The sequence below is a fragment of the Cynocephalus volans genome, chromosome 2 (assembly GCF_027409185.1).
Source record: "Cynocephalus volans isolate mCynVol1 chromosome 2, mCynVol1.pri, whole genome shotgun sequence".
Classification (NCBI taxonomy): Eukaryota; Metazoa; Chordata; class Mammalia; order Dermoptera; family Cynocephalidae; genus Cynocephalus; species Cynocephalus volans.
This window is the reverse complement of record NC_084461.1, coordinates 112,920,777-112,934,385: the sequence shown is the minus strand read 5'-3', so window position 1 is coordinate 112,934,385 and position 13,609 is coordinate 112,920,777. Positions and strand designations below refer to the sequence as shown.

Sequence of the window (13,609 nt, the reverse complement as noted above, 5' to 3'; positions counted from 1 at the left end):
GAAGTAAAAAGAACTAAGAAGGACTAATGGTATAGTGATAAACCAACACAAATAGTGGGGAGAAAAATCGTAAGCCATTCAAGAATTATCTGTTTAAAAAAGAGAAAAACTCCTTACTTCTTTTTAAGGAAGTAGACCTTACAAGTAATGTGTTTGCCATGTTGTTTTCCCAGATATAGATGAATGTATGATAATGAACGGAGGCTGTGACACCCAGTGCACTAATTCAGAAGGAAGCTACGAATGCAGCTGCAGTGAAGGCTATGCCCTGATGCCAGATGGGAGATCGTGTGCAGGTAGGGAAAAGAATACACACAGACTTTGTACATCTAAGTATTTTATCTTACAAATGTAGCTCCAGATATTATTGAGTGGAACTGGACAGAAAAAAAAAAACATTTGAGGGTGATGAAAGGCATCCTTGCTTTCATTTGATGTTCATTTTGTGTCATCAGATATTGATGAATGTGAAAACAACCCTGATATCTGTGATGGTGGCCAGTGTACCAACATTCCTGGAGAGTATCGCTGTCTCTGTTATGATGGCTTCATGGCTTCAATGGACATGAAAACATGCATTGGTGGGTATCATGAGAAAAGGATAGATAGTTATACACACATGTACACACACATATAAACATGAGAAGAGGAAGGCTTTTTCACTTATTTAAAAAATTCAAACCATTTTACTAGAACTATAAAATCTGAAAAGGAAAAAATTATTTGAAAAAAATCCAGAGAGTGTATTTATCTGCAGTACTGTGCCTTGTAAATTGATTATATTTCAGTATCATGCTATTTAGTTTAAAAGATAGCTTCAAAATTACTGTGATGAAGAAATATTAACCAAGATATTGAAAATACACTTTCTAGATGTGAATGAATGTGACTTAAATTCAAACATCTGCATGTTTGGGGAATGTGAGAACACCAAGGGATCCTTCATTTGCCACTGTCAGCTGGGTTATTCAGTAAAGAAGGGGACCACAGGATGCACAGGTAGGTTTCAAGCTTGTATCCTCTATGCTCCAGCATCTTAGATTTCAGGAACTAACTTTCAGCATCGTTTGTTCTCTTGCCTCTCTCAGACCAGTGACCCACAGCTGGGCTGTGACTGTGTGCGTATTGTGCTGGGCTCCTCTCTGTGGTGGCACACTATCTGTGCCACCCACCACAGAGCTGGCTGTGGGTCCTCGCACAGACTGAGTGGGAGTGGAGTCTGCTCCCAAGGTCCTGATGTGCTTTTGTGGCTGTTGCAGCAGCATTTGCTTTCTTAGTATGATTGCTGCCCCAATGGGGAATACGCATTAAGAAGGAGAGTTGAAACACCTGGAGGGATCCCAATTTCTGTTTATTTTTGCAATTCTTCTAAATTACTAAAAATGAATCTCGAGTTCTGTTTAGACCCTTCCCCTTCTTTCCTTTCCCCCGTATTTTCTTCTCTACTTTTCTCTTCTCTCTCCATTTGCTTGTGTCTTCTCTTCTTCCTACCCAAATTGCCTCTCTCTTTTTTCTCTCCACTGTCTTTCTTTGCTCACTCCATCCACTTTACCTCTTGGTCCCTTTCTCTACTAAATAGTGTTAGCCTTTTGTGCACAGGTGGGGCTAGGAAGTGCCAAAGTCAGGGTTTTGGACCAGGTGTTTCTCATTGCTCAATTTAAGATTTGCATATGGTATTTTGCTCAAGGCAGGAGGTGGGTGGCTTAGGATGCATCCCATCCCTAAAGTTGACCCTCCCTGAAAAGGCAAGTAATAAAAGAAGGTGTACTCTGCATGCTCACCACTAGCGGGGTTGATGTGAAGCCAGGAGCATGTGTGCATGCATGATGTCCACATATAGTATATGTAATCACTGAACTAGGCAGAACAGACTATTCTTTATATTCTAGAAAGCTCTGAGGAACCAAATCTACATAGGTTATGCATACATATATGTGCGTGTGTATTTGCGTAAAATATACACACAAATATATAAATATACTGCAAAAAAGTTGTGGAAAAATAGAATTAAAAAATAACATGAATCTTTCCATGAACTTTTTGAAGACTCCTCATATATGCGCATATGCACACATGCAGGTAAATGCATCTGGTATACTTTCCAGATAACATGTCCAGTGAATATTTTTCTATATTCTCAGGTAAATAGAAGAAAAAAAATGCATATCTAAATGATAGTTTTGAAAACTCTATAAAATATTTTATTGACTTTTAAAATGACAAATGATGATGTAATTTTAAAAAGAGAATGGACTATTACTTTTTTAAAGAAGGCAGTCTTGTTCTTATCTTCTTGAAAAGTATGTAATGAATATTAATAGGAAGGAATAGCACGTTCTCTTGTTGGAAATAAGATTTCTCTTGACATCTATAATCAGGTGTCCTCTACACAGAATTTTCCCTGGGCCCAGGCAGGGAGTAAGTTCCTGGGCTGGGTAGGGGATGACACACACACCTGCCGGGAGCAGTAACTGCTATGTCTCCCTGCTCCCAGAAAGTGGCTGGCAATTTCTTCTAGGGAAAGACTTGTTTGATTCAGATCATGAACTTCCAAATCTTGTTGGAGTCTACAAAAATTAAAAATAAAAGTGATGTTAATATTTTCTCTGTACAGTTCTTTATTTACTTTAAAATTTTACCGATAGAGAAATATACTCAGAAGTGGAACCAATTGGTTTGCTTTTTATCTTTTTCATATTAACTCTGGTTTCTCAGATGTGGACGAGTGTGAAATTGGTGCTCACAACTGCGACATGCACGCTTCGTGTCTGAATGTCCCAGGAAGCTTCAAATGTGGCTGCAGAGAAGGCTGGGTTGGAAATGGCATCAAATGTATTGGTGGGTTTGCAAATATACATATCCTTTGCTAAGACTCAAAGTTTGTAAAGCTTCTTTGCACAGTTGCTAACCCACACACTTGCATAGGAACATACTCTTCACTTTCATTTACTCTCTTGTAAATCAAAGGCTGTCTTTAGTTACAAGACAATTTTTGCTAAGAGTTTCTTTTAGCCTTAATATAAATGATCAAATTACAACAGTATGCCTTGGCATCTGCTTTTTAATGTGTTGTTGTTTGGAAAAATCATTCGATGTGCAGCCAGTGATCCAAACAGCTGTATGATGAAAAATGACTAATATGTTTTCCCAATCTTTTCATAGAGTAGTCAGTGAGATTTTAAAACCTGGTAAAATAAATGGAGAAAATGAGAAGGTTTTTTCAGATAGCGTAAGTTTATAATAAGTAGTCAATAGCAGCTTCTTGCTAGAAGATAGAATTCTTCTTAGGGTCAAACCTGAATGTTTGTTGGATTCCAGAGATCTGACTTGAAGAAAGGAGCATAGGAAGGCAGTTTCTCCAAGTTTTGTAGTTCTTAAGCCAGAGTCTAATAAGTCTTCTATAGCTGTGAGGCAGGGCACTGGATTATATACCCTTGGTATCATTCTCGGTGCTATTTAATAGGCTCAGTGTTTTACGTGCCTTAACAATAAAGCATTTTTCCAACTGGTAAAAATTACCCAGGTCAGTTGAAAATAGAGAAGAAAGCAAGCTGAACTGACATCCGCACAATTACTCAGAAAAAGCTTACAGACCAGCAGTAAGGATTAGAGAACAGCCTAAAATCCCTTACCAATAGTATAAGTTAATTTGAATACACTTTCCTATCTATTCAAATATTTCTTGCCCGGCAAGTGTTTATGAACTGACTATAGAATTTAAATTATCATAGTTTCCAAATAACTTTGCTAAGTGATGTCCTGTGATGGCTTCATCAAGTTCACAAGCTGCCGCTTCCTAGTCCAGTCATCTCTCTATCCTTAATCTCACAACTTTTCAGCCATACCCTCATTCCCGTTTTCCTAGCCACATGTATATCTACTATTTTTCTCTCTTTTAGCCTCCTTTTTTGTGCTTCTTGTCCATTTGTCACCCTGGCATCCCAAGACAGCCCTCCAATACAAGAAATTCAGCAGTGTCCGGGCACCTGTGCTGCAGAACATCGTCTACATGCTCTCTCCGTCCCGTCTAACCCGCCGCTCTAGTCTTAACCACTCTCGCACCCCTAGCTCCTCCACTGGGCGCTAAGAGAAGCCCCTCATATGTCTGCTCATTTGCTCTCCGTTCCTCCTGCGATCCATTCTCTTTCGAACCACGGATCTGATCTCTTCACAATCGTGATTCCCCGTGGAGTTGAGGATAAAGTCCAGCTTCCTCCCCTGGTTTGTAAGACACAGAGAATGTTCCCGCTGTTTCTCGAGCTCCATCTTTCATCACCTTCCATCTCCTGCATTGCGCTTTCCCTCTCTGACCTCCTTTAATTTCTTTTCTCGCACCAAGCTATTTTCCTCCTCTGGGTCTTTATATGTGCTGTCCCCTCTGCAAGGGACAGTCTTCCCTGCTGGTGTTCAGTCAGCTACCTCCTCTTCATCAGGTCTGAGGGTAACTAAAAGTCCCTTCCCCCGTGCGGCCTACCTTGTTCCTGCGTGTGCCCAAATTAGTTGCCTTTATTCTCTCACTGCACCTTGTGACTTTTCTTCACCGTACATATAACAATATTGGTTTTTTCTGTGTTTAACATCTGTCTTTCCTGCTAGACTGTGGTCTCCAAGAGGTCAAGAATCATATCTCAGTTTCCTCATTTACATAAAATAAACTTGAAAATGCTATGCTAATTTTTCTGTCTGAAATTCAGTAGTATCTTAAAAATTGACCCGTCTTTACTAAAAGGAACTGGCAATAAAATCCACACTCAGCAGAAATGAGAATAGAATCTCACACTGCTTTCCTTTAACCATTAAAATTCTAATTGCTTAGGTATCTCACAAGATGCTTGACTTCATCTTTTTGGCCCACATTTGTGACATGGACATTTTAGGTTATGGGTCTGAGATCTTAGAGAATTGGAGCTGTGACCATGCAGACAAATAAAAACACATTCCATTTGGCTACCTTATATTTTAATTAAAACATGAAAATCTTACTACGTATTTAAATGTTCCATTTCCATTTCTAAACTTTATTGCTGTGTTCTCTTGGCATGCAGATCTGGATGAATGTTCTAATGGAACCCACCAGTGCAGCATAAATGCTCAGTGTGTAAATACCCCGGGTTCATACCGATGTGCCTGCTCTGAAGGTTTCACTGGAGATGGCTTTACCTGCTCAGGTAGGTGACAGTCCTGAGATGTACTCTGATGTGATTGTCATGAAACACTTCTGTGCTTTCCTAGTATGAAAAAAACTGTAGTTAAAGGAGGCTAAGATGCCTACTTCTGTTTTCATACTTGACTTACAGGTGAAAATGTATCTTCCTCTTACATTAAACACAAAAACCTGAATGATTTTCCAAAACATTGGAGGAAGTTTTAAAATAATAACATTTATTACAATTATGTATTGTTAATAACTATCATTTTCTCTTATTCATTTATACCATAATTGTTTAAAAACCTAGGCTTTGTTTGGGTCAGACCACCTGGATTAAAATCTTGCCTGTGCTGCTTCCTCCTCATGTAACCTTAAAGTAGTTCTTAACCTGTCTGCTCTTAGTTTCCCTGTTTTAAAATAGACATAGTGATAATAATACCATTTTTTATCACTAAAGAAATAATGTGGGAAAACTATGCAGCTTTTTAAGGGAGAATGTGTGACTTACACAATTACTCCTATTTATTGAGTGTATCAGAATCTCAGTAGCTTATCACATGATAAGCAAAGGATTAAATGGAATAATACAAGTAAAGGACTTAGAAAAATACATCCATAAGAGTTTGGTAAATATTAGCTGCAATTTTATTTTATTTTATTTTATTGGTTATGCGTATTCATGGGGTACAAAACTGACCATCACCAGTTAGCTGCAGTTTTATTCATTATGTATTTCTTGAGGATAAAACATCCTCTCATTATATGCATATATAACACTAGATCATTTTGCTGGACATAATGTTGGATACTTTTCAGTTTTTAAGATAGTTGTTTCTCGGTTTATTTTCAGCCCACACTTGAAACCCATAATTAAAAGATAAACTCTAATTTTTTTTAATTGACGTCAAAAATGCAGACTCATCATTTTCAAATGCCTCTTTAAGAAAACATGTTTATTCCACTTTAAAGGTTTATTACTTTTGAGCCTGGGATGTTGCATCTTCCCTAGCATTTCTCTGCACTGTGGAGTCAAGGAAAGAGCATGGCTTTGGCGTCAGATACACCTGCTGTCAGCTCCCGGCTCAGCTCCACGTTAGCTCAGAGTGACTCTCAGAGCTCACTTGGCCGCCCTTAGCATCAGGTTCTTCCTCTTGTAAACCCCACAGGATTGGTGAACTCAGTGAAAAACTGCACATCAGGCAACTGACACACAACTAGGCAAATATTTTAGGCCCTTCGTAAACATTGGTTTCTGTCCTCTCCCCTTTTTTCTGCTTGCTAGAATTAAATAAATTATCTTTAAGGTACTTGAGTAATGCCTGTTTACATAATTAAGATAGGAGTATTTTCATAAGATTGTAATGACATGAGAGAAACTTTCTACATTTTCATTGTATCCCTAATTTGCTTTAAAATACTTGGACTATCAAAAGAACTTGTTGTTTATTCTAACACTTTAACATTTTTAAATGAATGAACACCATTTTAAGATTCATTCCAATGTTCTTGGTCATATCTAAATGATGCTGATATAATACAGATACATCAAATCGGCATTAAAGACCACCTAAAACAAATATGAGAGACATCTGCCTTTCTCCTATTAAGCATATAACCGTTGAATGTTAAGGTGTAGGTTAAATATCTCTATCAGATTGTATACCCATATTTAGATGAATGTGATTAATTATTTCATGTTAAGGATCAGTAAGTCTAGTCAGTAAAAAAATTGATTTAGTCATAGAGCAAGGAAAAAATGTGTCCTGAAATTTGGAACTTAATAGAGATGTAATTTGCTTCTTGCACAGATGTTGATGAGTGTGCAGAAAACATAAATCTCTGTGAAAACGGACAGTGCCTCAACGTCCCGGGTGCATATCGCTGTGAGTGTGAGATGGGCTTCACTCCAGCCTCAGACAGCAGATCCTGCCAAGGTAGGTCACCAGGATTCCAACTCATTTTCAAGTTGGACCAACTACAGCAAATGAAACCACAAAAAGGGCTGGAACAGGCTCCACCTGGAAGCAAAATACATAGCACATGCTGCACATATAAAAGTCATTCGTTTAAGCATGGATTATTTTGCCGAATGAATAATGATGAAGCCGGCTTTCATCTCTTATGAAGTTTTCCTGGCTAGGAGCCAGTAGTTGGAAGTTTGGCTCATTTTTTTTTAACCATTTCTTTTTCTCTTTTTCTTTTTGTATCCCTAAATGAATGACATGTGGAAAAACTATTCACCTTTTAAGATATGATCTATTACATACTCTAGTCACAATTATTTACTGTTTTTATCAAAATCTATGTAGCTCATTTTTGGCATTTATCTTCCATTTGAGTCTTCTGTCTGTATGTCTGGGACTGGAAGTCCTTTTCAGTGTTCATCATGACCTCACCTTAAAAGTAATGTCTCCTTCGTCTTAGCTATGACATCATTTCCCTTTCCTAGAAATGGGACTTGGTGCCTAGTATGATACCTTTCTAAGAAAAATAATTTTGATCTTCTTTTAAAGTAGAAACTCAATGCATATTACATGTAGTTTGGACCATCACTATGTTATATGGAATACATGAAAATATAAATTAAAAGAGGAAAGAGACAGAAAGTAATTCATATTCCATGAAGTTTCAACAGAATTTCTGATTCAAAGAAAACCTTAAAAAATAACTCAGGCTAACTGCTTGCTAAAGTTGACAAAAAAAAAATTCCCCCTACACTAATGTCTAACCAAATGAACAAAAATGGTAAGTACCAACACACACACACACACACACACACACACACACTCACACACACACACACTCACACACACACACACACTCACACACACACACACACACGTATTTCATCAGCGTCAACCAAACAAAAATAAATTATACAATTTGGGGTTGGTCAGAGTAGAGTCTAACTCTGCCTCACCACCAGTAGTGGCACTGAAGAAATATCATGAGATTTTCCATAAATTTCCACCAATTTGGAGAGAATCAGAACAAGGACATGAACAGTAGGCCCTGGGGCAGGTGATACTAGAAGCTGAAAGTATTACTGCTTCTATGTTGACTCGCTAGATTGGGCAAAATCTAATCTACTTTATACAAGGCAACTGTAGAGTGAGCTTCATTTTTTTTCCAGTCTAGCTTTCTTCTAGGCACTGAAGCCAACTGGTAGAAAACGTGACTCAGTGTGGATATGGAATTGCATGATTTATTGTCTTCATCAGCTTGACAAGAGTTAGTGGGAAAAGGAACAAGTCAACAGTAGCCAGACGTTTTGCCAACAGATTCTTTATACCTAGACAGAATTTCCACCTCATAATTTTATTCCTTTGTCTGTGGCATAGGCCCTTCCCAAACTTCTCCCCAGCCCCCGCCCCCCAAGGTGGCTAAATAGTGACTGTGTACTGTACTTCCTTCACATGTTAGCTTTCTCATAAGTCATTACCACGGAGAGAAGTCCCAGACACATAGTTCACCCTCAGTTAGACCCTCTGCTCCATGTTAGATGAATACCAACTTTTGAGATCTCAAAAATATAATTCCATGGTTCTGCCTGTTTCTCCTTGTTTTTGTCCTCTCTCATTCCACAACATCTGGCTCAACTGGACAGTTTCTCCTGAATTTACTAATTGAATTCTTTTCTGTTTTCCCATCTCATTATAAACATATACCCCTCTGAACCGACCCTCAGGTCAACATTTTTCACCCAACATCTACTTCTCACCACAAATTTTCAGAATTTGTATGGAATCCAAAAAATTACTGGAGTTGGCCATTTCCCAGTATTCTCTACCAATATGGGGGACTACAAAACCTGAAGGAACCTCCAGGAACAAGACAGAATTTCACTAAGTGGTGTGAACCTGGGTACAGACCAGTTAGTATAGTGTCTAAAGAAAGAGCCAGGGCCAGGCTCACCAACAAAGAGCACACAGAGCCCCATTGGAGCTCTTCCCATCCGTGTTTCCCTCTTCCCCCAACTTATCAAACTTGAGGCTACTGGATAGAAGCTTTAATGAAACCCAGACCCCAGCCTGTCTTCCAAATAAAATCCTGATAAACAAAGAAGGGAGTTAGGAGACTCCATCTAAACCTTTCCAATTATAATACCATGCTCTAACCAATTGAGCTAACCAGCCAGCTCTATTAAAAGGTAATTTAAAAGTAAAATGCATACTCAGAGGGCTGATAATACAACTGCATTTTCACTTATAGATTAACACAATTTAACTATAATTTTGTTTAATGAATCTTTGCTCATTTATATAGAGAGAATAATTTTATTACCCTGATGTGTGAAAAAACACCTTTGCATATCAGTTGAACTTTTAAACATGATTTGAACCATACCTTCAATCTAAGGTGGTTGAAACTAATTATATTAACTATCACAAATGACCAAAGACCCCTTTAGACTTAAGATATCACTGTCTTAAGACAGAAATTTAGGATGGCCTGTCTAGTCTAGCCTAAAATGGTGTGCCTTGTTGGCATACTCAGAATATTAGGCAATTTATGTGCAAAAATGTCCACCTTCTTTTTATGAGTAGATTTACAGATTATTTCCACAGCTGTACATACACATATATGCCTTCATTTTTGTATCAGTGAGAAGTGATAACTTCATATTTATTGACCTTGAGTTAACATCTCATACAAGTGTTTCATAAGCTGAATTTCTGACTTTAATTCAATAGAGATATGTTTATGAAATTTGTAAGAATGTTAGGGCAATAGACCATCTTATTACATGGTGTTAAGAAAAAAATTCTTTTCCTGTTTATAACTGACTTTATGATAAAAGATCAGATTATAGAATAAAAAGAAGCAAAAACTTTTTTAAAGTTGAACTTAATTTTAGTATCTTTAATATTTAACAATTGTTATATATTTTTGTTTTAATTTGCCAATTATAAAACATCCAGTTTGCGCTAATATATTAGAATCTTTGAGTTTATCTTTCATTTTTTACAATTTTATTTTTTTGTACATTTACATTTTATTTTTGTATTATTTATGCCTTCAGCCAACTCTTTCTTGGGTATATAGTACAATCCAAGATACTCCAAGAAAACAATATTTCTTTTACATGTTAGTTCCATAGATTAACATTAGTTGTTTGCCATTTGTGATACCTATCTAGATAAAGAAAAAGAAAATTTTTTACTACATAAAAACCTTAGAGGAGTTAGAAAAATTCATTAATGTTGTACATTAAATCAAAGTTTTAAAATATTTTTGTAAATAAGAGATTACTGTTTTTTTTTAACTCTTCAGATATTGATGAATGCTCCTTCCAAAATATTTGTGTCTTTGGAACATGTAATAATTTGCCTGGAATGTTTCATTGTATCTGCGATGATGGTTATGAATTGGACAGAACAGGAGGGAACTGTACAGGTATGGCCAGTGAGCTCATTGTGTTCTGATTACCTGAAATGAATATTCTATACTAAGCATTAAAATTCCTTAAATTTCTGCTTAGCTCGTCTATGTATTGGATTTTGCATTTTTCTTAAAAATAAAGTTACATTCTGGTACATTTATTTTTAATTATGGAATTTAATCCATTTTTGTGTAAACAACAATATTAAATGTTTAACATGAAACTACTAAAGTATCTCCTTGTGTCTATGTATGTGCATATATATGTACACATACATGTGTACGTGTATATAATTTTAGTTAAACAAATAACGACTTTTTTCTTCAGGATTGCAACATTTAATTTCTATTTATCTATTAAGGATGTTAAATGACATTGTCGTAAATACCATGTGCTTGATACATGGAACCTGTTTTAGGTATATACAGGGATTTAAGATTTTTATTTTATTGTGCTGAGTCCTTCCTGATGATCTTTAGCCTACTGACTTACAAAAAATCTACTGAATTCTTTAGAACAGCAGTATATGTTGAGAAAATAAAGATGTTAACATTGGCATTTTAAATGCTTCTTCCAGACATTGATGAGTGTGCAGATCCCATAAACTGTGTCAATGGCCTATGTGTCAACACACCTGGTCGCTATGAGTGTAACTGCCCACCTGATTTTCAGTTGAACCCCACTGGCGTGGGTTGTGTTGGTAAGTAGAAGCTATGAAACAAACAGTGTTACACAGAGGTGAATGTTCACACTCTCTTGGTAATGAGTATTTGCTACAATTATTTTAAAAGCAAAATAATCCCTTCCCTTAAGAAACTTTAAATTACCAAATATTATATGGTCACCTTTATAAGTCATATTTGGAAACAGGACCTTTCGAGTCATCTGTTCCAACTGGTTTCTCACACAGACGTGAGAACCGAAGGGCAGAGAGGTGCAATAATTGGTTCAAGGTCTCAGAGCCTGCAAATGGCAGAGCTGAGACTTTGCTTCGTGTTGCTTTCTGGCACCTTATCCCACACTTGGCCAGAACAGCCCAAAGTGGTGTAGCTGTTGAAATACCCATTTATCTTGCCTATGGGAAGGGTCATGCAGGAGTAGAATAAATGCAGTAATGAGAACAGAATTGGAGAGATGGTTTTCATGACCAAGCCATTGGAATGGAAGCAGTTGGGAGATGAAGGGGAGGTGAGGAGGCATAATGAAGGTTCAGGATCTGTCATCAACATCTCTGATCTTTAGAAAATTATTGTCCAGCTTTTGCCATCTGCCCTATTCCTGCATCTTAGTGAGCATTTGCCTAGAGGAGTTAGTGGTCTGGAGAATTTCGTTTAAGAATGCACACAAAAATGAGGGGCAGAAGGAAGTTCCTTACTTCAGTGGAAGTCTGCCTACTGTCTTCAGTATCAGTTTTTCTATGGGCCTGCAGCAAATGGAGGATGCTGCTGTGATTTATACACAATTTATATATTGTTTTCAAATTTTGTAGAATACATTTAGTTATGATTTATAGCTACTCCAAGTTCTGCCTTTTTCATTCGAAATTATTCATTTAGTAAATATTGAGTGCCTTCTGTCTAAGGGTGGAGCTACCACAGTGAACAGAACAAGCAAATTCTCGGCTTTTGTATTTACATTTTGGTGGCAAGGAGACAAATAAAACAAGAACAGTGTTTGACACTGGAGGTTGTTGGAGAAATGCTTTGTTGTATTGGGAAGGGGAGTCATAGCCTTGAAAGAAAGAGCAAGTCAGTTGGACCTCTGAAAGATGACTCCAAATAAAAGGAGCAGCCAGTGCAAAGGGCCTGTGGCAGGCGGATGCTGGTGTTAGAGACATAGCATTACCGTGTGTAGCAAGAGTGGAGTGAGTGGGGGTGATAGGGAATTAGGAGAGTAATCAAAGGAGGAGCAGTAGGCCAGACCGCAAAGTGATTCTCAACCCTGGCTGCACAGTAAAATCTCACTTAGAAACTAAAAAAACATACTGATACCTGCTCCACCTGCAGAAATTCTGATTCGCTAGAGCCTCAGTATTTCTTAAAAGCTTCCTCGGAGCAAAGGCTGGGAACAGGCAACTAATAAAAATCAGTACTGCAAGAGTTAACAGATGTAAACAAATGCCTAAAATCATTAGTAATAAGAAAAAATCCAGTGAAAACAACTATATGAATATCACTTTACACCTAATATGCTTGCAAAAATTAGGAAACCTAGATAATGTGCAGTGCTGGTAGAGACATAGACCTTGAGGAACCCTCTGTTCTGCTGGCAGAAGAATGAGACCAGGGCACCCCTGCAGAGAATATTCTTGCACAATAGTATTCAGATTAACTGTCGGCCTACAACCAATTTTAATTTTTGAGTTTCTTTTTGGAGCAATTTCGTTTGTATGGCTTGATACTTCGTGGCTTTCATTCTTTCTTAGCAACCTTCCAAAAACAAAGGACTCATTCTGTGTCACAAATACCATAAGAGTCCATTAGACCCTTTTGTAAGTCTAAGATACGTTATGAGATGTTAGTAATCTTATTTTTCCTTTATCTTGAAACGTTTTTCCATTTTATTATCCTAGGTTTTATTTTATCAAGACTTATCAGTTATGCCCAATGATACTAAAAACAGATTAAAATAATAAGAGGGTGGGAAATACAGCGTCACCTAGAAGGAAGATGCAATAGTGAAGTAAAATATCACTGTCGCATCATTCTTTAGTTTTCTTATCGTGTTGCCCAAAGGATTGTATCATCTTTCAAGAAAGCGCAAAAGAAGACAGGAGACGCCTTATTTGAAATCTTCTTATAGCATTTATTGAACACAGTTGAGAATTCAGAAGTTTTGCTTACTGGCCATAATGACAAAGAGGAAAAGTTGGCAGGGGAAAGCATTTCCCAATTGTTAGGTGAATCAGAAGATGATTGCCAAGAGACAGAGCAGCACTCTTGTCTAGATTCTAAAGATGATTGTGAAATTATCATCTAAGCACAATTCCAGGCCATAACTCTTCAGAGAACAGTATCCTAGGTGAAATTTTTCACACTCGAAAATCAGTGAGTGAACAATGTATTTCTGTAGCCAAA

At 37.3% G+C, this 13,609-nt stretch overlaps 1 protein-coding gene across 1 annotated transcript in view; it reads left to right on the top strand.

Annotated features, from left to right (window-relative positions):
* The window catches only part of FBN2 (fibrillin 2), a 230,172-nt gene that overhangs the window by 166,419 nt on the left and 50,144 nt on the right, over positions 1–13,609 (top strand). Inside the window, exons 29-36 of the mRNA XM_063085746.1 lie at positions 174–296; positions 456–581; positions 874–999; positions 2,716–2,838; positions 5,046–5,168; positions 6,958–7,083; positions 10,424–10,546; positions 11,110–11,232. Coding sequence (XP_062941816.1) covers positions 174–296; positions 456–581; positions 874–999; positions 2,716–2,838; positions 5,046–5,168; positions 6,958–7,083; positions 10,424–10,546; positions 11,110–11,232 — 993 coding nt within the window. The remainder of the gene's footprint in view (positions 1–173; positions 297–455; positions 582–873; positions 1,000–2,715; positions 2,839–5,045; positions 5,169–6,957; positions 7,084–10,423; positions 10,547–11,109; positions 11,233–13,609) is intronic.